This window comes from Argentina anserina, chromosome 5 (assembly GCF_933775445.1).
Source record: "Argentina anserina chromosome 5, drPotAnse1.1, whole genome shotgun sequence".
Classification (NCBI taxonomy): domain Eukaryota; kingdom Viridiplantae; phylum Streptophyta; class Magnoliopsida; order Rosales; family Rosaceae; genus Argentina; species Argentina anserina.
In genome coordinates, this window is record NC_065876.1 from 131,217 (window position 1) to 156,164 (window position 24,948).

Sequence of the window (24,948 nt, forward strand, 5' to 3'; positions counted from 1 at the left end):
GAGTGAAAGGGTTAACGTCCTCTTATCTTAGCATGCCTACTGTTCTTACAAATCATTAGATATTTTCTTGTATAAAGACCTTCAACTTTTTACATTTCATGCTTCAAGATCCAAATCAGAACAACTAACTTACATCTCAAATCAGATGCTTAATCTCTTTTCACAACTGGTAGCCCTGTTGGCTGTTGCTAACTACAAATTCTTTGAATTCACACCAAGTGGGGAACCGGTGTGGAATTTCTTGCCTGTTCTGTCAACGCTCATTACAAGTGAAAATTATCAACATCATTGTAATGTAAAGTATTATCTACCCTTTGTCATTCTGCTAAAAACCTCCCTAAATTGAAATCCACACTCCTAATTCCTTGTCCCTCCGCACCACAAACTACAGATGCGAGGAACTAGAGTTAGCACAGCACTATTCAGCATGGCTCGTCACGTTTACTAGTAACAAGGACCAGGAGGCCACCGTCACGATGGTGTTTGAACCTCCCCTTCACAGAACCTCCAGGAACCATCTTCTTGCCTTCTTAGAACATACCAAATTCTATAGGTGCTGCAATCAATCAAAGTTATAGTCCTCAATTAATTGCGCCGTTTTCAGTATGCAAACTGAAATTCAGACCACATGATTGACCCACAAACTATACACTTTTTTCACTGAAAGCAGATCATTAGTTCCACTAACCTGTAATAACTTGGGTTCTTTTGTTCAGATTCGTTGACAAGTTCGGCTGCTTCCTCCAGCAGAGCCTCAATTTCTGCTGTCTCTCCAATCTCATCTGATAAGATCTCAGCTCGCAGGACGGATAATTGTAGCAAAACAAATTTCCAATAACAAGACCTTGCTTTTGCAGCATCAGCCAAAGCTTGCCACTGCAAACCATACACATGATAAGTAGTCACTCAAAATGTAAAGAGTTGTGCAAATTTGAAATCTAGGAGGAACTCGTGTGTGTCTGTTTCATGTAAACATCTACTATTGCACGGTTTGCACCCAACGTGATATCACACATTGAACTTAAAAGGTTTCCATTTCCTAGGAAGCATAACTGTAATCAATATACCATAGTTAGCATCCTAATTTACATTCAGGAGCAAGTATACTATCTAGTGGTAACATCAGTGCACCACTGCATGGCAGGATAATTATAATGACGTGTCTACCTACATGTCCAATGGGATACATGTGAAGTCATTCAATTCATATATCAAACTTGGGTCAGATGACTATTAAATCACATAAGTTTATTTATATGATCGTGGTACCTGAAGAAGCATTGACTCATCAAGGACCTCAGAGAGGTTCTGAGTTTCATGCCTGGGCCCCAGAGCTTCTGCTTTAATTCCTTGCCATTGCTTGACAAGACCTTCCGCTTCGTCAACAGACATTGGCCTCCGGCACAAAGAAGTTGAAGAAGGCAAATGCGAAACAAGTTGATTTCCAGTATCTGAACAGTTCCTTACCTGATTCATAATAGTCATCCAAAACTTCTGAAGTCCACCAGCAAGTCCATTTCCCTTGATATAAGCAGGGCCTAGACGGAAGTCTACAGATGAATCTGTTGTCCAAGAAACGGAGGTTGTGTGCAAATTTTGTTTACTGTGGGCTCGTTTAGAAGCACTTCTGATGTCATCTCCTTTCATTCTTGTTAATTTCAAGGTAGCGAAAACAATGCACCCAACTACAGCGACAAAAGTGATCCTTCCCACCAGAAATCCTCTTGTGATCCAGTTTACCCAAACATTACCATGACGCATGCCAAGATTCCTTTTCATTTGAACAGATCCAGCAAAACTACTGCTCCCACCACCAGTCTTGCCCAATATCAAGGGGCTCTGTAAATCAGTTGGAGCCAACTGTTTAACAGCTGTTCCGAGATGTTGAGAAGAGTTCATGTGGGAAAGAGAGTCGTCGAAGTCTCTCCGCTCTGACACAAGAGTAGTCGACATTGGTCTATGACTTAAAATAGGTGAACTCTGTGGAGGCAGTTGAGCTAATTTACTTTTCTTGCTAACAGGAGTCCTCTTTTCGCCACCAAAATAGTTAGCCTGCAAGCAAATTCAGGCACAAACTCATAAATAAAATTAGTAAAACAAAGAGATGATCACTTATCAGCCATCCATGTGAATCTCACCAATGAAGGAGTGCAATTGCGTGAATCCGGAAAGACAGCAAGGACAGCATCCTTCAGCCACATTTCCTGATCAAGTTCAGCAGGCAGTCCGACATGAGAAAACACTCACCTTGAAAACAAACATACAGTTTGTAGTGAAAAATGTAGTGTAAAGTGGGCTGAGAGCATAAAACACACATTATGTGTTTTGTGAAAACATCTATGATCTACTGTTCATTCTAATAAAATTACTGGAACTTCCTGGTTACTAGTTAGTGCTTCTACCAACCATTATTATATGTGCCACTAGGTAATAGATTTAGTAAGCAAAAGTCGAGAGTAAGCTCCTTCGACAACTGGCACCCTTTTTTTTTAGCTTATTAACAACAATTAGGTAGATTGAGGTACTTCCACATATCTTCAAGTATATACATATATTGATGTAATTATATGTTAAAGCCAGGACTCCAAAGTTCTCTGAGGACCTCTCCATGACTAACATTCAAGATAATTGCTAGTGACAGCTATATGATAATGCCAATACGCACTAAGGAATATACCAATGATTGCTTTGCACCATCACCATTCTTAACTTCCTTTCCTGTGATTGACATCCCCGGAAAAGAACTTGAATTCAACTCCAGCTTCTCAATAACTGCAGCCTCATTACCCTGGAAACCAAGATATCACCAAGTAATAAAAATTCATTTAGAAACCAGAAGGGAACTCAACTGATCAAATAGGCAAAAATAAATTGATATAAAATATTCATAGTTTCTACAACAGTCCAAAAGTATTTTAATGAAACAGCCCGATATTGAAAATTAGGAGAAAGCATAGACTATATACCTGACCAAGAAGAAACAGGCAAAAAGCTTCCTCAAGTTTTAGATCGCAACCCTCCGACGCAATCAGACACTCACATATACTTTTTGCTTTTTCAATCTGCAAATACCCCAAAGTAAGATATGGGATTCAAAAATGCAATTTTGTGAACCTTCCTTATAAACATTTAGTTTAAAATCTCATAACTTAGAAGAGCAAAGAACTTACCAATTCTTGTTGCTTGCTTGAAAACCCCAGGGCAAGGTGAGCTATTAACACCATGTAGAAGCAATTAAAATCAATTATTACCCTCTGATTCTGTGACTCAAGTGATTTTTTATTCTTCCTTGTAATAGCTAAATCATCCCATGGAAGAAGATCAACTATCTCCGCAGCCATTAGTCTATTAAGTGCTTGGCTCAGGAAGCATGGCCAATCGTGGACTCGGCATGCTGTCTCCACACCAAGCCCTTGTCTAACCAGTTCACGCAAGGCTGCAATTGCTCCTCGCCTTCTTTCAGCATTCTCTGGTGACTGAGGCATTCCTAGCAGTTCCAGTGTGCAGGCTGGTGCAAGCTCCTCCAATGACTCTTCTATCTGTAAAGCATGATCAAATATAAGCTTTACACCACAGAAAAGACAATATACTTTGACACAAATACAAGCATTGCATAAAGTTAAATGCCGCCTGCCAGCAAATTCGTTATATGTTGGGAATTTCATCCACAGGTTCTTCTGACTATAGATTCATATTGTTCTCGAAAATTGATCCAACACAATTTGATTTGTTAAGCAGATATCCGGTTTATACTTTGTTACACAGCACAAAGAGTTGGTCAAATAATTAGACTGACACACCCATTAGAGAGCAGCGGATTAGATGCCTAAAAAGTAGGATTCGTATAAAATTTGACGGAAAACCCATAGAAGAGGGAAGGATTACCAGAGACAACAGCGAGAGTTTACCAAGAGACTTTTTGCTCCTAAGAAGGCACTGAGCACGAGCAAGAGCTTCGAATCCTTGGGACACCTTGTTCTTTTCAAAACCCATTTTTGCAGTAGCACACTTCAAGAAAGCACCTAGGATAAGAAAAGGAGGCATAACAGTGGTGCAAATGAACAAGTGTTACAATATCCCTGACCTCTTGGCTGATATGCCTTACCTCAGCTAATGCCATAGAAAGAAGTAGATCATGAATATAGGGTTTAGCATCTGGATGCTGAACAGCTACGCGGCCAATATCTTGCACAAGCTTAACTTCCCCAACCTAGAATAGAGGAATCCAGTACCATAATCATGTGCATATCAAAAACCAAAGTTTTGTCTTGCTTTGAAATATGGTTATTTAACAGTATGAATAAGAAGATAACATTATTCGACTAAAAACTGACAATCAAAATGAGTTGTTGGAACACTAGAGCAACTCATTGAAAGTAAACCAAGTGGAAATGAACAAGGGAGAGGGTGTACCTCTTGAAGGAGGCAGAGAGCACCTGGCAGCCACGGCCAAGGGATTCGTAAGGATGACTTAGGGGGCATCTTTTCCTTGAAATTACCGGCATATTCTGGTTCGAAAAGAAGCTTATCTCTCACGTCCATCAACAGAACCTGGAAGGAAAGCAACACAAACAATAAACAATGAGAGAGATAATGATAAGATGAAGATAAGCTTCTTCTTTAGGGTACCTGGCGATATCCAACAGCGTCCACGGTGTAACCTTCTTCAATTTCAGCACTCTTCAAATCCATAACTGATTTAACGACCTCGTCTTTCTCCGCTTGATCAGCAACACCAATCAGCTGCAATTTTAGATGCAATGTGTGGTGTAAACAAAGTAGAGACAACACTAAACCAACAACTGTAAGAGAGAGAGAGAGAGAGAACAAGAGGTGACCCGGTAGCAAGTGACGGGGATTTCAACGGTGGTGCGAGCTGCAGGAGTCTCCACAATGTGGTTTTGGTGTCGGCGGGTGTCGACGGCGTTCAGAGTCGAGAGAGCGGTGAGATTCTCATCCTTGTCCGTCATCCTGGAAACCCTAGAAAGGCCAACTCTGGAGAATCCGAGAGCGCAGAAGACGGCATTACTGTGATCTCTACCAAATCGACAGAAACAAGAAGAGGGTGGAATGGTGAGGAGGGCGTGAGAGAGGGTAGCCATAAGCAAAGGCCAAGGGTTTCTAACTTTCAGGATGATTTAACAACTGCATTGCTCGCCATTGGGGCTTTTGGGCAACCACTCTGCCTATTTTGCCTTTTTCTTCAAGGAGAGACACTGAGACAGAGTAGCCATAAGTACACTACTCATTAGTGTTTTGGACTGAGATACCGCTTTATTACGACTACTCGTATAGTCGTATGCATTTCATTTGCTTTATTTATTTTTTCTCTTTTTTCGTCAGCTTGTGTGTGGCTAAATCCAAAGGCTTTTTGAATTTGCCCGAACGCTAGATCACTTTTGACTGAAGCAGTAAAAATGATAATGGCATTACAAACATACAACGAAATTTAAATTGCTGAAATGTTACTCTTAAACAATCTTCATGTCTCAGCGATACAATGAAAAAAAAAAACCTGTTGTAATTCAGTGAGGCAAAAAGATGCTAGTCGAAATAGGGGTTCCAATCAGGAAGTAAGAGCCTTGGGCTTGAGAGTGCTACAAACCAACTCTAACGAAAATTACGTTTCGCTTCACTACTCTAAACTATAACTATATTCTAAGTCTCATGCTCTCATCCTCCATCTTCTAGCATTACTGTCCCGCTCACTGTCCCCATCCGGCAGGGCACCTTCTACCACCTATTATTAGGCGGCTTGACCTTGTAAATACGAACAATCCAATTGGATGTTGTAAATGCCTCTTCCAAGTATTCGAGTTTGATGTCCTTATTTCCAATCTCGACCCCCCTTGCACGATCATACCTGTCATTTTCACCCACAAGACAGACCATAATCAGTAACCAGAAAATAAACTCCTCCCAAGAACATCGAGACATTTTACCTTCACACCTGGATGTGTTAGTAACTGAACCACATGTGTAAAACTGTGTGATTGTCTATAATTGTGTGTGCATGTGCCTGTGAAGATTCAAGCCACATGAACAATGGGACTTACCCCGGAGGTTTGCCATACTCTGTAGTCAGCTCTCCAAATCTGTAATATGACAGCTTGTACCTAATCACCAACAAATTGTAAAATAAATCATTCTTGTACATGATATCGATTCCTACAAAGTATGGAAACAATCAATATTAACATTTCACCATCATGAATGCGATATTACAGAGATATTAATGAGACGGCACTGCACCTCCCATATCAGCCAGTACCTCTGGTAGATATGAGAATCTATCTACTATTACTCTATATATGAACACTTAAATAAATCATTAGGCCTAAAAATAAAGTCCAAGTAGAGAAGTCCCACTTACGAACAAAAGAAATTAGCTGTGTTAAGAAACTGTTATGCACGCACACAAAACAAATGTAATACATCTTGGCTGCCATATGACACTTACATGAGACAGTTCAACATCTTTGGAGCTGCACCTTTGTCAACACGATACTCTCCATTAACAAGGTAATCGGGTTCCTTAATCACAGGAAATACTCCACCCCCGATTCTCACCATCCACAGAAATCTAGCAAACAAAAATCATAACTCAAAATGAAAACGAAATAACAACAGATATGGATCTCAATTATTGATTAAATCAAACAACAAGGCTCCGGAGATGTCACACAATGATTGATAGGATATCACAAATGATACGAGCATAATAAGTAGACGCTTTTAAAAGTACTATCGGAGAGACAGATACTTCAAATTTTCAAACAAACTTACTTGTTAATGTCATCAGAAGAATAACCGGTAACACCACCAAACACAACTAGAACATAATCCACATCTAGTGATTTCATTATATCATATGCCTCATCTTCATAAGACGACATTGCACGCCCAACAGTAGCAATGTGTGTATTGTTCCAGGTGTTATTGTCAACAATAACAGTTCTGTTTCCCATTGCAGTGATTTGGTAGCCATAATCCCACCATGACATCACTTTAGCATCCGGAGGAGTATTCTGACGAAGCCAAAAGTATGCCTCACGATAATCATCAAAAATGACCCTGTTCCCATGAGCACCCCTTGCAGCCAGGACAATTGATGGAGACGAGTATGCCTCAGATGTGACCCAAGTACAATGGGTTGCATACTTGCTAAGCAAGTAAAATGCACCGAAAAGTAAAGCAAGAGCACCATTTTTTTGAAAAGGTTGAGATTGATCAATTGAACCCTGTTTACAAGAGAATTGTGAGAAAAATTACGGTCAGCTTCTATCAACCAGTGCGCAAGAGATGAAAATTTCATATGAATGCATGCATCACATCAACGGAGATCTCACCTTAGAAGAACCCTTTGAGCTACTGGCTCCTTTGGTAGAACCAGTCTGGGGAACCTTGTCCTTGGCCCTGACCAACTGTGTCAAATTCTTTATAGTTGCAGACACAGCAATGGCACTAATAAGACAAACAGCAGGTGTGGCCACAAGAATTAACCGAACCATGACACCAGCGAAATACATGCTAGTAAGACCATACATAACTATAAATATCGTGGCATCAGACAATCGCTTGAAGCAAAAGTAGAGACCGGCAGGGAAAAGGAAGAGTAAGATATGGAAATCAAACATAAAAGATGACCACGCCGTCGGCTGATGCTCAGAGACAGATGCAATAATTGGAATGTGATCCTTTGCGTATGTTGGATCGAGCAAAGAATAAAACCGGCCTGTCCACGGGGAGATATACCCAGATGCAGTGCCAACTCCCAGAGCAACCGCACCAACACCTACTGCGCAGGTCACAGTGATCCTTAGAAAGGCTTGGAACATCTTTGTGTCACTTAGCAAGTGCTTAACCCAATCCAGGAAATAAAACACCTATCAACACCAGGAATCGATCAGTTCATGTCTTCACATAACAATCATCTAGTAGCAATTCTATCTTATAAAAACGAAGGTAAACAGTGGTACTTATAGCGCATCCATAAAAAGCAAATGAAATCATTTCGAAACAACAGTGCAATCAGAAAACAAAGCGCTGCAAACCTGCATCAAGAAGAAAACACCCATGGCACCCATATGCTCCCCAGACTGCACGTGCTGAAATCCAACAAACCGAATTTGCATAGCCAGCAGCATCCCCACAATATACATGCAGTTATAAGCCACATAGAGCCTCATCGAGTACCTCCCGGTAATCAGGAGCACCAAAACGTAAAGAGGAACCAAGTTGATGATGAACACATAACCTCCCCAAGCCGAAACCATGTAGAAGTAGCCGAATGCGGAGGCCAAGGACCAAGCAAGAGAGCCCGTGTTGACAGCCTTAACAAACAAGTAAAACGTCAGCAGCAAGGCGAAAATGGCCACGCCCTCATTGTCATAGGAGCCGGCCACCGATCTGGAAATGTAACCGGGGCAAATGGCAATCAATGCGGCAGCAACGAGGCCGGCGCCGGTGTCCCAAATCTCTTTGCCGAAGAAATAAGCGACGATGGTGGTGTTGGAGGCGAAAAAAGGGGCAGTGAGAACGCAGACTTCACGAATGTGGACGGCGAAACGGAGGAAGCGGAGAGCCCAGTAGATGAGGGCGGCGGTGACCATGAGGCCAGGGTAGAGAGTGCCGCCGATGATGCGACCCAGAGGGTACCAGCTCTCGGAATCGAACCAGTTCCAGAATTCGTAGAAGCCCTTGTCAGTCAAGTAGAGGGTCGTACGGTAGTTGAAATAGGGATCGAACTCGTGGATCATGGACTCATAGCGAAGCACGCTGAAGAGGCGAGTGATGAAGGCCAGGACATAGACTAAGCAGAGGATGGACACTCGGATCAGCAGCTCCTGTTGCTTCGTTTTCAGTTTCAGGCTTTTGAGTGAGACGTTGCTGAGGAGATCTGACGACGGCTTTTTCGTACCGTTGACGTGCTCCGAGATGGGTTTCCCGACCATTGTGACACCTCTAGGAATTGAATTTGGAATTCGGGGGGTTTAATCTCGCATTTGGGATACAAAAATGCAGGGAGAGACGATAGCACACTCGATAGTTGATAGCACACTGTCTGTGAAATGGGATCTGCCCGAGACTCACCGGCTCACAGTCTGCGTCTCAGCAAGAGTAGTAGTTAGGTCCCGTAGTAGTGTGAGACTAGTCTCCAGTCCCTGATATGGGCCATCTTTGGGCTTTCACCATTCAATTTTCAATTGGAACGGTGGCCTGCTCTATTTCTCACCTTTCCGTTTCTTCTTCTCTTCTCTTTTTGAGGAAAATCTTTGGTACTTGGATATCATTTCATGTCACGTTTACTTGCTTAAAAGTGAAAAATTCATGGATCAAAGACAACCAGAGTTAGAGATGACATGAATTGGAGACGGCTGGAATGATGAATGAATGAATCGGTATCAATCCCTAAACTCTCCCATTGGTTATTAAGTTAGGGTTTATTCAGGAATTTGTGAAACTCACATATTTTTTCATGCCTGTTAATAAACACATGACTACTTTGCCTGTAAACACACAATCATTCCCTCACATAATCCCATCCCAAGTGAGTTTGGTAAATGAAATCTATCTCGCAAGTTAAAAGGGAATAGTTTAGTTTATTCATAGACTATATAATATAGATCTAATAAAAATACTAGACGGGAGTTAGGAATAAGATAGATGATCTTCTTACCATTAAGATGGAAATGAAAATGTGACATGAAAATAAGAGAACAAAGTCGAGATAAAAAAAAGGTCAAGAAATTTGATTTAGTGGTTAGAGGGGAGGGGTCAAAGCGTCAAAGGGAGCTGTGGATGAAATAAAAGGGGCGAGAGAGAGAGCGTCAGCGATCAAAACCCCCGGTCCAACCTGACCCAAAAATAAACAACAGGGAAGAAGAAAAAGAAAGGCATGAGCGGCAGAGGCAGAGCTCCTCCGGCAGCGAGCACGAGCGTGACGACCACCATCACCCTTGAGAATCGGGAGGCGTCGGCGTCGTCGTCGTCGTCTGGGTCGACATCTTCGCCGTTGGTTCTGCGGCTGAATAGGAAGAAGAAGCAAGTCACCTGGAAGGAGGGAACTGTGGACAACGAGTTTATGCAGAAGAAGAGCTCCAAGAAGTGCTGCATATTCCACAAGGATAAGCCCTTTGACGAAGACGATACCGATGATGAGGACGACCACCACCACCACCACGATCACCCTTCATCTTCTCATAATCAAAATCACACCACTGTCTGACTATACTTGTTCGGATCTGATCGTGCTTTCGCTTCTGGATATGTGATTGTAATACCCTTTTGCAGTTGATGTGGTGTTTGTGTTTTTCTTTACCTGCTCTTCTGGGTTGAAGAATATTGTTCATGTTCTAATATCAATTCAACATTGCAGTTTTATCCCAAATACATGCGGTTAGATCAGATTCATCATCGTTTTCCTTGTTGAAAATTGTTAATGCTATCCACATGCGTCGTTCCAAAGACAAAATGCCTAATGTTACCCAGATCTCAGCTCAATCAATCAAAACGCAATTGATGCGATGCCTTTTGAATCAACAATAATCTTGAGATTCAAACAATAATCTTGAAAGTTTCAACAGTTTGGCATTGCAGACACCCTGCTTGTATCACACAACAAGGCAGTAGCCAATCCATTTATCCATTTTGCCTGCCAAGCCTGATCTGACATAGAAGAACCATGCAACCAAACAACACTTCCATGATACAAAATGCTGAAAATAAACAGTATGTTCCCCTGGCCTTTCATCATCATATGATAGAGGAAGAAAGAATCACCTTAGGACTATTGTATCATAAATAAAAAATCAATCTACATTGACAATAAGCAAAGAAGATACAATGTTACTGTAATGCACAGCATCACCTTTCTTCTTCCAAGCATATAACAGATATGATCAGACAACCAGCCTAAATTTTTTTTAACTCCCAGTCAATTGGGGATTCCTCTTTTCGATACAAGGAACATATAACTGATTACAAAAAATAGTATATAAAATAAATAATCCCGCTACTTATCTGCTCCACAGCTTTTCTTAAGCTGTTGCAGGTACAGTTTCAGAGTTGTATACCACAATTAACCCAATAGTTGGAAACAAGAATCTTATTGCCGTATAATTCTGCTTCTATTATAATCTCTCAGCTGTTTCTCCTTTTTGAATCCAACTGCAGCTATACATATGAAGTATAACCATCACCAAATGTGCAGCCGAGAAATTTCAGCCCAACGCCATTGAACCTTACTCTAAGTAAAGAAGCAATATGACTATATGAAAGTTTAGATGAAATTCTCTAATCAAGGGCAGTTTTCCAGCGGCCAGTTATTGGTTTAGGTAAGCCATCAAAGATTGGTCTGGTAATAGATGCTGCATTTGAAAGAGCTTGCAAGTCTGTTTTCAGGCTCCACCTTGAAGTTGGCCAAACTGATGTTGTACTGTTATTTTCCTCCTCTTTCAAGCTTGGTGTGCTTGATGATTTACGAACAGCAGTCGCTTCATCAGTGGTCATGATAGACTCTCCCAGTCCCACTGGGATAGAGTTCGACCATCCTGAATCTAACTCAGATTGTAGCACTGCTCGGCTTGCTGATTTTGGCCTCATGGCTAAACCCTTTCCTGTTGAGGCAGAGAAACCATGGCTCCCACCACTGGTTTCCCCTTTTAACATCCTCTCTGGTGTGACATTCCCATTTTCAACTTCAGCCTTCTGACGCCTTCGGACAGATTTATCATCAGATTTATCACCCTCTCCATCCATGGAGTCTGCAAGCTGCATATAATCAGCCATTGCACCATTCTCAGCCAAATAACCAACAGAAAAACGTCTCGTCATGCTATGGTGACTTTGAGAATCAGAAAATGGTGAGGACTTTGACAACAACCCATCATCAAAGTCTTCAGAACTTCTACTTCTGTAAACCGCCATCTCCATGCCTTCAGTTGAGCCCCTCCGATTAGAAGATTTTAGCCCATAGTACTTCTGCAGAGTGCTCATTGCTGTCGTGACCTCCTTATTTTTAGGAGCTCTTGAACCTACAAAGCGGAATGGTGGTGGCATATTAGACTGGCTAAGTGCTGAGGATGACTTATCAGTGTTGTTTTCTCTGCAATAAGACACACATATATATATAAGCTTCAACATCTAGTGTATATAGATAGCATACAGACAAGAAGTATCACATTTAAACTTGGACCTGAAGAAGTGCAAAATGTCACAGAAAAAGGCACATCTTTGTGTAACTCCTAGTTGAGGACAATAGCCTGATATAGAAACCCTAATCTCAAAGTACCAGGCTTTAGAATTGGGATAATCAACAAAGAGACATAACAGGAGTACAAAACAAACAGCGGAGGGAGGCATACATCAATTAATAGCAAATAAGCTAGCATGATCCATAGGCTGACATAAATGGTATAATGCTAGATATAGTAACCATGTAAAAACCACGTATGATTCAAATGAGTAGCAGCCAAAACTAGTGAGAAGAAATACCAACACTGAGCACACGTTAAATTCGGGAACAAATAGAAGATTGAGAAAAGAGAGAAGATTACTGTGGGGAGACACAAGTGGTAGACGGTGAGTGTCTTCCTGGTAAAGGTATTTTCAAGGTCTTCAAAGCAAACATTTGAAGATCTGTAGCGAACCCATTCATCCTTTTAATGTCCGAAACCTGATTCATAACCAATTCACAAAACCATTAAATTGACATTGCAAATTAGTAGAACAATCCAACAAACAAGAACATGAAATCAAACAATACTGGCAGGCGGTAAGAGAGCAGAGTAGCAACATTACCTCAACGCCGTATTTGATAGCAACGCCGGCGAGAGTGTCCATCTTGGACACTTGGTGCTCTATGTAATTCTTTCCTCCTCCTCCTCCATTGCCCGCCGCCACCGACCTCGTATTCGACGGCGACATTTTACCGTTTCCTTCTAGTCCGATCTCAGTATTTGGGACCTTAAATCATGAAATAGAGATTGCTGATGCTGATGCTGATGCCTGGGCCTGAAGAGCAATCTCTCTCTCTCTCTCTGAGTTTTGCTTCTCCCCGAACAAGACAGAAACACAAAAACAGATCGATACAGAAATGCAAGTATTAAAGTAAACAGAAAAATCGAGTCCACAAGAAAGTCAAATGCTTGGGGCGGGGTGGGGAAGGAGAAGAAGCACTTGCATCCTCTCTCTCTCTCTCTCTCTCAGATTTGATTTTGATTTTTAGGTTTTTATATATATATTTTTTTGTAGCAAACTGCAAACAAGCAAAAGAACTGGTGGGAGTTGAACATGAAAATGATGAATATTAAAAAGACACTGACACGGAATGACACAGAGGAGCAGACAAGTCGAGTCCAGCGGAGGAGAAACAAATTCTCCTACCGACACATAACACCCTTCTCAGCGCTCCATCTCAATCTATCCGACGACTCTCCCCGCTCAAGGACCCACTTCCATTTTTCCCTATTTTCTCTCATTTTATGCATACTTTATTTCGAGAATATTACGACTAATTGGAACTTTGATACAAATAACGAATTTGTGGCTTTGTTTCCCATCATTATATCCACATCTTGAATGCTAACTCTGATAAAGTCATGACCAAATATGAGCTTCATGCGTGTGCAATAGCGTATAACGTTGATTTCTAAGGAGCGCGACACCCCTAGTTGTTGAGAATTCCTCAAATCCTAGTTTTAAGTTTCTTCAGAGGCAGAAGTGATGGTCGAGCAACAATAGATTGACATGGAGGATTTTCCAAGTAGATTTGCATATCCCATTACTGGCGCACATGCAAGCGGCAAAGATGCCAACATGGGTGGATGACACGAGCTCATTGCTCCAAGAGATGTTCACGGCCAGTCCCCTACAAGTCATCCCGTTTAGGGTCAAAGCTAGTTCTTTTTTGCCACCAAGTGAAGACCAAGTTCAATAACATCGCGTCTGGATGACAACTCATCCTCAAATGCATTGTGGGGTGGTATAAGTTTTCCTTATAGGGAGGGATAATGTTTAGCGACCTACACACCCATCTTTTCGAAAACTGCTTTTAAAACTAAATTCATACTGTTTAATTTTTAAATATAATCTCTACAAAATTTCATTAAATTTAACAATTATTAAGATATTTTTATATGTGATTTACCCATCATAAACTTGAACGGTTCATGTTTGACAGTTTTAATTCGTTCATTAATTTGATTTATTTTGATATTTTAACGATCACTAAATTGGCTAAAAATTTACATATCTAATCTACTATTACATACCTAAAATCTTAACGGTTGAGATGAACAAATGTGACAAAAAAAAAGGTCTTATTAACAATAACTTAGAAAGTCCTCAATTAGTCATTAACATTATAGTACTCATTGAAAAATCACCCTACGTATATAACTGGGGAATCCCAACTCACAACCCCAAAAAGTACAATTTCAACTCGGATTTGCGCTTATCTTTTTAAGTTCATACCTTGTCACTCAAGCATACACCAGAAACTTGGGAGATTTGCAACTTACAAGAAGGTAGATACACAGAACAACACATACATTTGTTTAGTTTGCGACTCATAACAATGAGCCAAACACCATAAGGCCAGGTTGACGTTGTATTCCATACTTCCCTGAGACTTATGCAGTGTAATAACAAAGCGCATCCAGAGTAACGAGTTATCTCCAAAAACCACCCAAAAATCAAGGCAGGAGGCCAGGAGCATGCCCCTCCTAGGGTGATACTACCCATATTCTAGAAAAATTAATACCACTCCTAGCATCCTAGATCATCATCGAATCAAGAAAGATGAATTCAACTTCCAATTCTTGGCCAACTAGCTTAATTCCATGATAGACAAATGACGAGAGGAGCTTCATTCCAAGACATCCAAACCCACTAATAGCACAAGAACTACTGCAATGGCTCCTTTAAAGAAGGACGTGCAAGGAATATAATATTGAAAAGAAGAATGTAAATAAGCCATGAAAAAAAAAAACTTTCACGAAATTGTAGCAACAAGACCATGTATTACAGACATCTCAAAATTAAGGTGTTCCCCCAAATAATTCTTTTTACAGAAGTAGAACGCCGATAATGCACATAAAATTCGACTAAAATTTTGAATCTGTGACAAAATAAAAGGTGAACACTTTACCTATCATCACATTGAAATATAAAATTAAAAAAAAAAGTGCAACTGTTACTAACTGTTAATATGCAAGATCTTTCTTTGTTCGATATTTTGGTTGCAGATTTAAACCGCTACTCATACCTGCCGAAAGAGAAAGATACATTTCAGTTGAATATTTTTACAACTCATCAACAAATAATACAAACCACACAAACAAGGGGCCAAAATAAACATAACATTTTGATGATGAAAGAGAATAAAGACGGGCAAGGTACTGGACTTTGCATAATCCTATGTGACCATTAATATGGGATATGAAGTACTGTACTTTGACAGCAAGAAAATTTAGAATTTAGGGTTTAGGCCAACTCAAAGGAACACCAGACAAGGACCTGATCAGCATAGAAATTCAAGTACAGTGCTTTGACAGCAAGAAAATTTAGAATAGAACTTTACACTAATGCAATTATGAAGATTTTAACAACAATAGCTCCTTTTTGACTGGCTTAAGATCAAATAAGAGAAGTCTAAATGCAAGAAGAAAAGATAAATCATATACAAAAAACTAACAATAGAGGCTGTCGCCAAATGTATGTTATAGGAGCACACAGCATACAATGGAGACACCCCTAAATATTGCAAACCTCATTACCAAATCTCTAGGGAAAAGTAGTCCTCCTGTTTCTTATATAGAACTAATAGAAGTTTAAAGTTGCATACCTACATACCTACCAATATAACTGCATGACATCTCTCCACTTTTTCAGAATGATATTACACTGACAAAACTATTCTCAAACCTGAAGGGAACATTGTTCATATTCATATAGAAGAGCCAATATTACACGTACATTATTGTGTATCAAAAGAGGCATTCTGTGTGTTTTCATCAAGACATAATGATATGATTTGTATCATTGGATGATTGGACACGTATCCTTATTCCTTGAAAAAAATGTAAATTTCTATACTTCTCCTGAATGTATTATATACTACGGTTTCATATAACTATGATGGCTGATGTAAAGTCCACGTTTTTATTAACCTTTTCCTGATTACAAAGCAACCTATACACCTAGTTTGTTTTCACCTAAATCTATCATCCAAAAGATTCCTATCATTACAACAATACATGTCATTGTTTGTGCATTCGGAAGATACAAGATAACTCAGCCAAGACAATGTCGCTATAGTAGCATTGCTATTTAAAGTTCTAGTTTGACACTCAAGTATATTTATCATTCTTGGTCCATTCAAATCAAAGATAACATCAACAACAATCTCTTGTCTGCAAGATTGCTCTAAAAAACTAACTGAACTCTTGTCAAAACAAACCCCAAAGAACACATTTCACTAAGAAAGGCAATGAATTAAAATGGAAGAGATGCAATACCAATTGTCCTCAATCAATCAAGACCCTCTTGTCTAGGCTCTGATTGACTTCCCCTATTCCCTGAATTAGGCCCGTCATTGTTTCCACTTCCGCTTCCGCTCCCAGTATTGCCAGCCTCGGGCGCGCCACCAAACACCCTGAAAAGGCGAGGCAAGGAGATGGTGAACCTGCGCTCAACAGTACGTGGTGCCTGGCTCTGAATGTCAACAGCTGGCCCCCTACTACCACCGGCAGCAGCAGCAGCAGATTGAGTAGTATTTGGATTGGCTGCATCCCCAGCGCCACGGACCCTCTGCTCATAGTCAGTGTCATCGGTTGGCAACTCGTGACGACAGACAGGGCATGAATTATGCAACTCCAACCAGGGAAGAATACAGTCGGAGTGGTAAATGTGCTTGCAGGGCATCTGCTTGGCCTCCTCGTCAAGCTCAAACGAGTCCTTACACACTGCGCACTGCGACGAATCAGACTCCAACAGCTCCTTTGTGATTTTGACAACTGGCAAGGCCCCCACGGCGGACTTGGAAGCCGGTGGGGTGCCGTAGCGGTTAGGATCATTCTCAGCCAGTTGCTGGATGAGTTGCTCCAGCCCGGGGCCGAAGAAGTAATCGCCGAAATTGATATTTGTGGGAACACGGAAGCCGGAAGGATCCCCTCCTCCTCCTCCTCCTCCTCCGCCGGCGCCGCTGCTATCAATCACGAACTGAACATTGGCACCATTGGCCCTTAGGGTTTGCAAATAGTTCTGCAGGAACACAAAGGGGTCGAAGGCGTCGGGGTCCTGAAAGGGCGAAGAGGAGCGGGGAGCGGCGCCACCGCCGAGGAGGGCGGAGAGTTCATCGACGAGATTACCGGGAGCGGCGGCGGGGCCGGGTGGGCCGCCGAAGAGAAAGGAGGGGAAGGGAGTGGCGTGGGCGTCGGAGGCGAAGGAGAAGAAAGGATTGGGGGTAGGGTTAGGGTTAGGGGTTTCCATCTCTTCGAGGAAGCCGCCATTGCAGATGGGGCAACTGAGATCGGAGGTGGGGGAAGGGGTGAGGTTGACGGTGCGGTCGCACTGGTGGCAAAAGTAAAGCTGAGGAGGAGCGGTGCCGGAGTTACCGCCCGAGGACGACATGTCGTTTTAGGTGGGTTAGAGGATGGAAAGAGGGGCGATTAAAATGGAGGACGAAACGAAGAAGACTTGAGGAGAGAAGAGAGAGAGAGGAGTTGAAAACGAATGGTAATATGGAATACGAGACTATAACAATTGACTATCCCCGGACAATGAGTCCCAAGTCCCTAACTATACAAATTCTATTATGGAGTGGGCCTCCCTTCCTTACATAATGCCTCAAATCGGAATATCAACCCAATCGGTGGCTGAAGAGCTCAAATGCTCAATTTTTTTTTGTCACATATCTACACTGAGAGGTGTGGCAAACGTAGCGGGCCAAAAAAAATTAAGTCCGGCGGTACGGTCTATGACTCAAGGTTATGTGAGGCCGGACCGCCCCGTTTCTGCTCATTACTAAAATATAATTTAAATACAAAATATTATGTAATTTAAATATTTATTTTATATAACTATTTAGAATAGTGAAATAAATAAAATATTGCAACATATTTCATAATCTTATTTCTTAAACGTTACATATGTCAAAATAATAACATTTTATTTACTACTTTAATAATATTTGTGATATATTATAGTTAAAATAATGAAATAATGAAGAAATTTTAATTTAAAATGTCAAATATTTAAGTCTAATAATAATAATTGTTTAAATATTTATATAAATAATATAAAATTATGTGTATATGGTAATAAATTATACTCAAAGTTTAATATGGACCCAAATTGGAGTCCTTATTGCATGCTAGGAAGACCCCTACTACGCTTGGCATGTGAACATTATTATGATCAATCAAGGAAGACCCTCAGCCTATTTCTTACTTGCTTCACCTGCAAGAGATATACGAGAAGAAAGCAATGCTGGAGTACATGATACAAGTAAACGGAGAATTAAACCCAAGGGAAATGAAAAGGAATGGTTCCGGGACATACCTAGCTAGCTAGCTTGCATGTTCATATATGCCATTTGGCATTGCTATAAATAGACATGTTTAATTAACATTCTTCATCAAATCAATATTTCCTTCCCTGTTCATCTCCAGTACGTACTTACTAATTAAGAGTTCAATAATTAGTTCCATGGAGCAAATCAAGGCAGCTGGAGCTCATCATCAGGCCAAGCGTACTTACGAGGACTTTGAACCCCTCTGCAAATGGCATAACCGCGACAATGTGGTTGAGGTCCATCTTCAAGGTATGCATATATGCAAATATAATTTATCCATGTATATCCTGGTCGATCGATCGAGTTCATTTTTGTCTCGTCTTACGTATATAATTAAGCAAACGATATCGATATTACTGTGCTTGATGATGCATGGATGATCAGGTTTCGGAAAGGAACACCTGAGTGTCCGTACCACTCACACGGGAATGCTTACAATCCATGGAGAACGTCCACTGGATCAAACTAAATCTAAATGGAGCCGTTTCCACAAAGAAATCAAGCTTCCAAACAACTGCGACGCAAATAGAGTTGCTGCAAAGTTTGCTGATGGAATTCTTACAGTAACAATGCCTCCCAAAGTTGCGCCACCACCTCAACCCCAATCTCCACATGATGATCAGAAACAACAGCTCCCCAGTCACGTTGATAATCAAACAAATAATGATGAATCGGTGGCTAAACTCATTAAACAAAATCAGGACGGCAAACCAACCAGCGATGAAAAAGCTGCATTGCTGAATGAAGAGGTCAAGCCAGGAAGCCAATGCAAGTTCGGGCAAAGGAATTTAGCTTCCAGGAAACAGATTGCAGTGAAACTTGTGCTAGTGGTTGCAGTGGTGGTCGCTTTTGGTTTCGGGGCATTCATCAGATACAAACACGGCCATCACTCATATGGCTTGGAGCAGATAGACTAGATCTCTATCACGTACCCTATTCTGTAACACTATCCAGCTTGTAATAAACAGTAACTTGTAATTTGTAACCGGTTATAATTCATCCATGTCTATCTTTCTTTACTATAATAATGACTTAACTAGCAATGCTAATCAATAAGCGGGGATAGCTCAGTTGGGAGAGCGTCAGACTGAAGAACTGAAGGTCAGGTGTTCGATCCACCTTCACCGCATTTGTGTGATTCCTTTTATATGTTCGTGATGGTTTTTTGTTTTTGTTTTGTTAATTATACGGGGAGTGAGGGAAGTCGCAGCTGGAAGAAGTAAAGAGAAGAGAATCGAGAGATGGGTTCAAGAGGAGGTGCGACGGTTTTGCAGCAGCTGAATCGGGCGAGCCGAATGAGACAGAAGCTGCAGACGGCGCTTGAAGCCAGCGCTCTGGAGATAGAAGACGTGTCACATCAGCACGCCGGACACGCCGCCATGAGGAATAACAACAACGCCGGCGAGACTCATTTCAACCTCAAGATCGTCTCTCCTAAATTCGAGGAGCAGACCCTCGTTAAACGACACCGCATGGTCTACGATGCCTTGGCCGACGAGCTCAACTCCGGTCTTCACGCCCTCTCCATTGTCGCCAAGACTCCCCATGAAAAGTGACACTTTTCCTTCGTATTATTATTATTATTATTCTGTTTCTCTTTGAGATTATTTTTGATGCTGATAATATATACATTTGTGTATTCTTCAATTTGAGACGTAATATAATAACATATCGTGTTGAATTCATTCATGCGCTTTACTTATAATTCATCATGATGTTAATGGAGGGAGAGAATGAGATGAGAGAATTAGAGGTGGTCAAAAGCAGCCTCAAATAGTAGTCCAATTGGATAATGGCAATTGCAGAGACAGATTTTTGTGGAATACCAACCGTGCCTTTCCCTGGGAATTAGTGGAGCCTCTATTTTCGTTTCAGACAGACAGAGACGCAGAGAGTGCTGGAATTAACTCACTCTCTCTGTTCAAGCCAAGGCCTTGTTGTATCATCGCCTCTCTGGTGTTGTATGACTTCTACTTCAAGATAACAAATCAACCAAAGCAGGAAGAGAGGGAGGCACACATAATTATGTCATTGACAATGAACAAGGCCTCTGTTACCAAGGAGCTCAATGCCAAGCACACCAAGGTTTGCTCTCTTCTTTCTTTTTCTTCTGTTTCTATTTCGATTGCAACATTCAACTCCTATAACAAATTATTCTCTACTTGTATGTCCACTTTTCCAGATTTTAGAAGGTCTTCTTAAGCTGCCAGAAAACCGGGAATGTGCTGATCTAGGCTGCATGGAATCGGGTGCGGGTACGTGGAAGCGAAGCGTTTGGAAACGCGGAAGCGTTTTTTTTCCAAAAATTAAGGAAGCGGGTGCGTTTTGGAAGCGTCGGAATAATATATATATATATATATATATATATTATATTTTTATATTTTATATTTTAATTATTTTATCTAGTATTAAAATAATTAAATCACTATTAATGACTTATTTTCTAATCCATGATTATCTTTAATTATAACATTATTAAAGCTTCATTTCAAAATTCAAACAAAAGAATGTACAACATAGTGTGAAGGTGTTGGGCACGTGCAAGTCAAAGAGACATCACTAGATGAAATTGATAAAAAAAAATGTTCGTCTTCCCTCTGTCTCTCTCTCTCTCTCATATGGATTTTTTTCATATCTTTCCACAACTCTCTGTCTTCTTTATATATCTCTCTCTCATCTAGATTTTCTTGATATCTCTTTCCCATATTTCTAACACATATTAGATTGATTGATGTTATTCATCTTTAACCGCTTAACGAAATAAATAAGAAGATGAGACGACAAGAAGAGTCTCAAGACATTGATTGGTGAAATAGAGGTAGAGAAGGAATCACCCTTCCAATTTGGAAGTCAACGCTTCCGCCGCGCTTCCAATTTGGAAGCCAACGCTTCCGCCGCGCTTCCAAACCCACCTTTTTTGGAATCACGCTTCCGTCGCGCTTCCCCGCGCTTCCGCTCCCGCTTCCACTTCCGAAGCGGGAATCGATCATCCAACCAAGCTTCCGTGCTATGTAGGTGCTGATTGTCGGAGCAAGTAAACATTTCAGATCCCATCTTTTATATTGTCACTACTGCACGCTTCTTAATTCAATAAATATCACTTCCAATGGTCCCATCTTACCTCTTAAGCTAAAATCTGATGATATGATGAACAATTCATTTTCTTCATGCCAAGTTAAACACTTAAACCCAAGAGAGAGATTTTTTTTCCCTTCGTCTCTTCCGTGTTGTGCACTTGTGTGCACAACCATCTCGTGCTTATTTTATTTGCTGCTTTCATCATCTAATGTTTGATCTGGGAAAACATATAATCTGCAAATTACAAGATCGAGTGTTCAGTCATCTATCTTGGATCCTTGGTAGTTTCATATATGAAATTTACAATTACAATGATGCTTTCTCTTTTAATATATATATATATATATATATATTCAGTCAATGTGATTTTCTGCGTTCAATATATTTGTTTCAGAGCCCCACGATGGGCAAGTGTGAACCTGGGAATATTTATTTGCTTGCAATGCTCAGGAATTCATCGCAGCCTTGGAGTACACATTTCAAAGGTTTCTCTCCAGCTCTCATTTCTTTATTTCATAGGCTGTTACAAGTCAGTACACCTTATCTTGTCTATTTTTTATTATCAATCATCGTAAAAAGCATTTGAGAGACTATATTAGATCACTAAAAGAATAATACTGCTATGCTATTATAGAGTTGTATAAATGATGATAGAATTATATGCATCTGCTGTGCATTGCTTACGCAATCTGGTGCACTTGTCCAAAGATCAGTTATTAATCGTCAACAATTTTCAATAACATGTGCTTGCACTACCTATCAACATTATGTTATGATGCAACTATCTGGATGATTTTGGAAATAGGTTCGCTCTACTACTTTGGATACATGGCTGCCAGAGCAGGTTGCTTTTATGGAAGGTAAGAGCATGATTTAGCCTCCCTCTCTCTTTCTCTCTTTTGTCACTTCACATTTTTTTATCGTGATTAGTAACTGTCATATTCGATCTCGATTAGCATGTCCAACATTTTGTGCGTTTTTGTGCATCTTTGGGTAATGAAAAGGCAAACCACTATTGGGAAAAGGAGTTGCCACCAAATGCAGACAGAAGTGCGATTGAGAAGTTTATTCGTTCCAAGTAATTCTGATGAAGATTACTTTTTTCTTCCATGTGGAACTTGGAGATTTTGTTGATATTTTTGCATTCCATCTGTTCTGAACGTTTAGGAACTTCCAGGTATGGGGGAAAAAAGTGGGTTGCAAATGATGCAAAACAGCCCGCTCCTGAACCAGCCCAGTTCCAACAAGTTGGTAGAAGGTGAAGCCATCAATGCTAAGAAACTGAGGCATTCTCTTGAGGACGCAGTACTTGCTACACACCTTGCGGAAGATGCTCCTCCAGAAGTAAAACCACGCGCGGTAATTATTCCAAATTAATATTTTTAAGTAGTGAAATTGTTTGGTAACATTTTTTACTTGGTGTTCTGAACAAAATTGTCTTGCATTCTCCAATATATATATATATATATATAGGCCGTTTCACGGCGGACGTCCGGCGATCCCGTCTGTGCCGGCCGGAGCTCCATCGGCGACCCACGACGGCCGGAATCTGCAAAAATCAAGTTTCTTGGCAGATTCCGGAGATTTCGCGATTCCGGCCGCCGTGGGTTGCCGATGGAGCTCCGACCGACACAGACAGGATCGCCGGGAGATGGGGAGTGCAGTTGTAGTGGTCCGCTCTGCCGTTGCGGCCTGCCGTCGCCGGAATACATACATACAGTCATATAGATCATATTAACTCTCGAACTTCTATTACTCTGTCTGTTTCCAAGTGTGGAATTTTTTGTCTCAACTTAAGAGTCCTTAGGTTCCTGGTCGTTCTTCAATCAATGAGGGAGCTGTCGCAACTTGGTGGTTGATATAGTTTTTTTTTTTCAGCAACTTTTTCGCAAATGATCCTTATGAGTTCATAAAATTTTGAGCATCTATTTGCCTCTACCTTTATACTCTTGCGTAAAGTTGCTGGATCAAAATCTAACAGCATTCAAAGGTTCAAAAAAGGAGAAAATGCGCTGGTCCTTAGGATCTGCATCTGTAAGTTGATATATGCCTACCGACTTTTTAACTGCATGTCTTGTTGCGCAATTCCAGTTAACCTGAGTTTCTTGGAATTCTTGATATATGCCTACCTACTTAACCATCGTACTATTTCATGCTCTTTTGCACGCGTCATCAAATGTGTTTGCATTGCTGCTATTTGTTGTAAGTATTAATAATTTGTGATCACTGTGGTTCATGCAGGGTTCTTTAGATTTGAATCACGTGTTTACAAATTCACCTCTACCAAAGGGGCCAGCACAGATGACAGATTCTGTTACAGAAACTAAGAGCAATGGTGCAACAGATCTCTTCAATTTGCTTTATGTCCATGATGCAAATCAGGAATGTCCCACTGTACCTCCTGCACGCTGGGCAACTTTCGATTGTAAGAACATTATGATATTTCCATTTATTGTCTTATAATATAAGCTGGTTTTAGGAACTTTTGAGGTTGGATATACTTCTGTCAATAGACAGCTGCTTTTGATTTGATTGCCTACTAAAAGATGTGGTTAAATCGTTGGAAAGTGCCGATTTATATTCTCAAATCCAAATTGTTGTTTGCAGGACAGGACTGTTGAATTGAGCCCCCAGAAGTAATGTTTGGCCAGCTGCTGACAGTAAAGTCAGACTAGTAGTTGAAGTGGGCAATGTTTGTTCCAGCAAGAACTGTGGGATTGGACAGTACATATAGCTCTTCATTAAGGTTTGTTGCCTTTTCGACTTGTCTTTTCTCTCTTCCTATCAAATTTCATCAACTACTATTCATTTCTCAGTCCATTGAAAATTTAATGTCAAATTAACTTGTAGTCATCTTGACTCAGGATTTCTTCTTTTCATATTGCAATGCAGGATGTCAATGAAGGAATACATTGTTACACATCCTTCCCCATGGTGCTGAGATATGTTTTTTTTAGTCTGGATTTGAAAGAAAGTAGGTTGAAGGGTATATTCACGGATCACCTCACAGAAGGCTCTCTGCAATAGTAGCAGGAGAACCTCTTTTCTTTATTAGGAGAAAATATATATATATATATATATATATAATTATCAATTTTACAAGAGTTCCTAGGTCAGTACTATGATAGAACAGGTGGCTAAGATTAAAGTCGTGGTCACAATCCTTCAATAGCCTGATTCTTTATTTTCTATAAAAAGTCTTGTTTCCTTGTTAGCTGTACTTTTCCTGTAAAACAAACAGGTTTTCGAATTCAGATTGTTGTATAATCAGCTAGAAACACATGTTAAAAAAG

The 24,948-nt window shown here is 40.6% G+C and overlaps 8 protein-coding genes and 1 non-coding gene across 9 annotated transcripts; 5 read left to right on the plus strand and 4 right to left on the minus strand.

Annotated features, from left to right (window-relative positions):
• Positions 1-52: 52 nt before the first annotated feature.
• On the minus strand, positions 53-5,203 carry LOC126793772 (plastid division protein CDP1, chloroplastic). Its single transcript, XM_050520391.1, has 12 exons — positions 4,839-5,203; positions 4,630-4,743; positions 4,414-4,551; positions 4,106-4,210; positions 3,886-4,008; positions 3,171-3,539; positions 2,967-3,062; positions 2,678-2,788; positions 2,139-2,204; positions 1,270-2,052; positions 689-876; positions 53-556 (listed from the first exon to the last, which is right to left on the minus strand). Exons 1-12 carry the CDS (start codon positions 5,100-5,102, stop codon positions 472-474), a joined length of 2,442 nt encoding a protein of 813 aa, XP_050376348.1. The 5' UTR covers positions 5,103-5,203; the 3' UTR covers positions 53-471.
• A 221-nt stretch (positions 5,204-5,424) lies between these two features.
• On the minus strand, positions 5,425-9,088 carry LOC126793273 (dolichyl-diphosphooligosaccharide--protein glycosyltransferase subunit STT3B). The gene is made up of 6 exons (XM_050519738.1): positions 8,055-9,088; positions 7,350-7,886; positions 6,787-7,241; positions 6,461-6,583; positions 6,057-6,116; positions 5,425-5,863 (listed from the first exon to the last, which is right to left on the minus strand). Exons 1-6 carry the CDS (start codon positions 8,952-8,954, stop codon positions 5,734-5,736), a joined length of 2,205 nt encoding a protein of 734 aa, XP_050375695.1. The 5' UTR covers positions 8,955-9,088; the 3' UTR covers positions 5,425-5,733.
• A 734-nt stretch (positions 9,089-9,822) lies between these two features.
• Positions 9,823-10,295, plus strand: LOC126795103 (protein phosphatase 1 regulatory subunit INH3). The gene has a single exon (XM_050521924.1). The coding sequence runs from the start codon at positions 9,899-9,901 to the stop codon at positions 10,226-10,228; it is 330 nt and encodes a 109-aa protein (XP_050377881.1). The 5' UTR covers positions 9,823-9,898; the 3' UTR covers positions 10,229-10,295.
• Positions 10,296-10,763: 468 nt separating this feature from the next.
• Positions 10,764-13,247, minus strand: LOC126794497 (uncharacterized). Its single transcript, XM_050521230.1, has 3 exons — positions 12,802-13,247; positions 12,558-12,676; positions 10,764-12,106 (listed from the first exon to the last, which is right to left on the minus strand). The coding sequence occupies exons 1-3, from the start codon at positions 12,925-12,927 to the stop codon at positions 11,296-11,298; spliced, it is 1,056 nt and encodes a 351-aa protein (XP_050377187.1). The 5' UTR covers positions 12,928-13,247; the 3' UTR covers positions 10,764-11,295.
• Positions 13,248-15,003: 1,756 nt separating this feature from the next.
• LOC126793878 (E3 ubiquitin-protein ligase RING1) lies at positions 15,004-17,675 on the minus strand. Its single transcript, XM_050520505.1, has 2 exons — positions 16,521-17,675; positions 15,004-15,268 (listed from the first exon to the last, which is right to left on the minus strand). The coding sequence occupies exon 1, from the start codon at positions 17,632-17,634 to the stop codon at positions 16,534-16,536; it is 1,101 nt and encodes a 366-aa protein (XP_050376462.1). The 5' UTR covers positions 17,635-17,675; the 3' UTR covers positions 15,004-15,268; positions 16,521-16,533.
• Positions 17,676-18,664: 989 nt separating this feature from the next.
• On the plus strand, positions 18,665-19,569 carry LOC126795312 (inactive protein RESTRICTED TEV MOVEMENT 2-like). Its single transcript, XM_050522149.1, has 2 exons — positions 18,665-18,826; positions 18,962-19,569. The coding sequence occupies exons 1-2, from the start codon at positions 18,712-18,714 to the stop codon at positions 19,492-19,494; spliced, it is 648 nt and encodes a 215-aa protein (XP_050378106.1). The 5' UTR covers positions 18,665-18,711; the 3' UTR covers positions 19,495-19,569.
• A 64-nt stretch (positions 19,570-19,633) lies between these two features.
• On the plus strand, positions 19,634-19,706 carry TRNAF-GAA (transfer RNA phenylalanine (anticodon GAA)). Its single transcript has one exon. It is a non-coding gene; the product is annotated as a tRNA-Phe (tRNA).
• A 43-nt stretch (positions 19,707-19,749) lies between these two features.
• Positions 19,750-24,717, plus strand: LOC126794407 (probable ADP-ribosylation factor GTPase-activating protein AGD15). Its single transcript, XM_050521119.1, is given in 10 exon segments — positions 19,750-20,662; positions 20,760-20,799; positions 21,593-21,611; positions 22,050-22,140; positions 22,461-22,513; positions 22,641-22,733; positions 22,833-22,889; positions 22,891-23,014; positions 23,897-24,401; positions 24,548-24,717. Coding segments are annotated over 9 exon segments (759 nt in total). The 5' UTR covers positions 19,750-20,602; the 3' UTR covers positions 24,119-24,401; positions 24,548-24,717.
• On the plus strand, positions 19,819-20,133 carry LOC126793803 (protein BOLA1, chloroplastic). The gene has a single exon (XM_050520429.1). The coding sequence runs from the start codon at positions 19,819-19,821 to the stop codon at positions 20,131-20,133; it is 315 nt and encodes a 104-aa protein (XP_050376386.1).
• Positions 24,718-24,948: the final 231 nt, after the last annotated feature.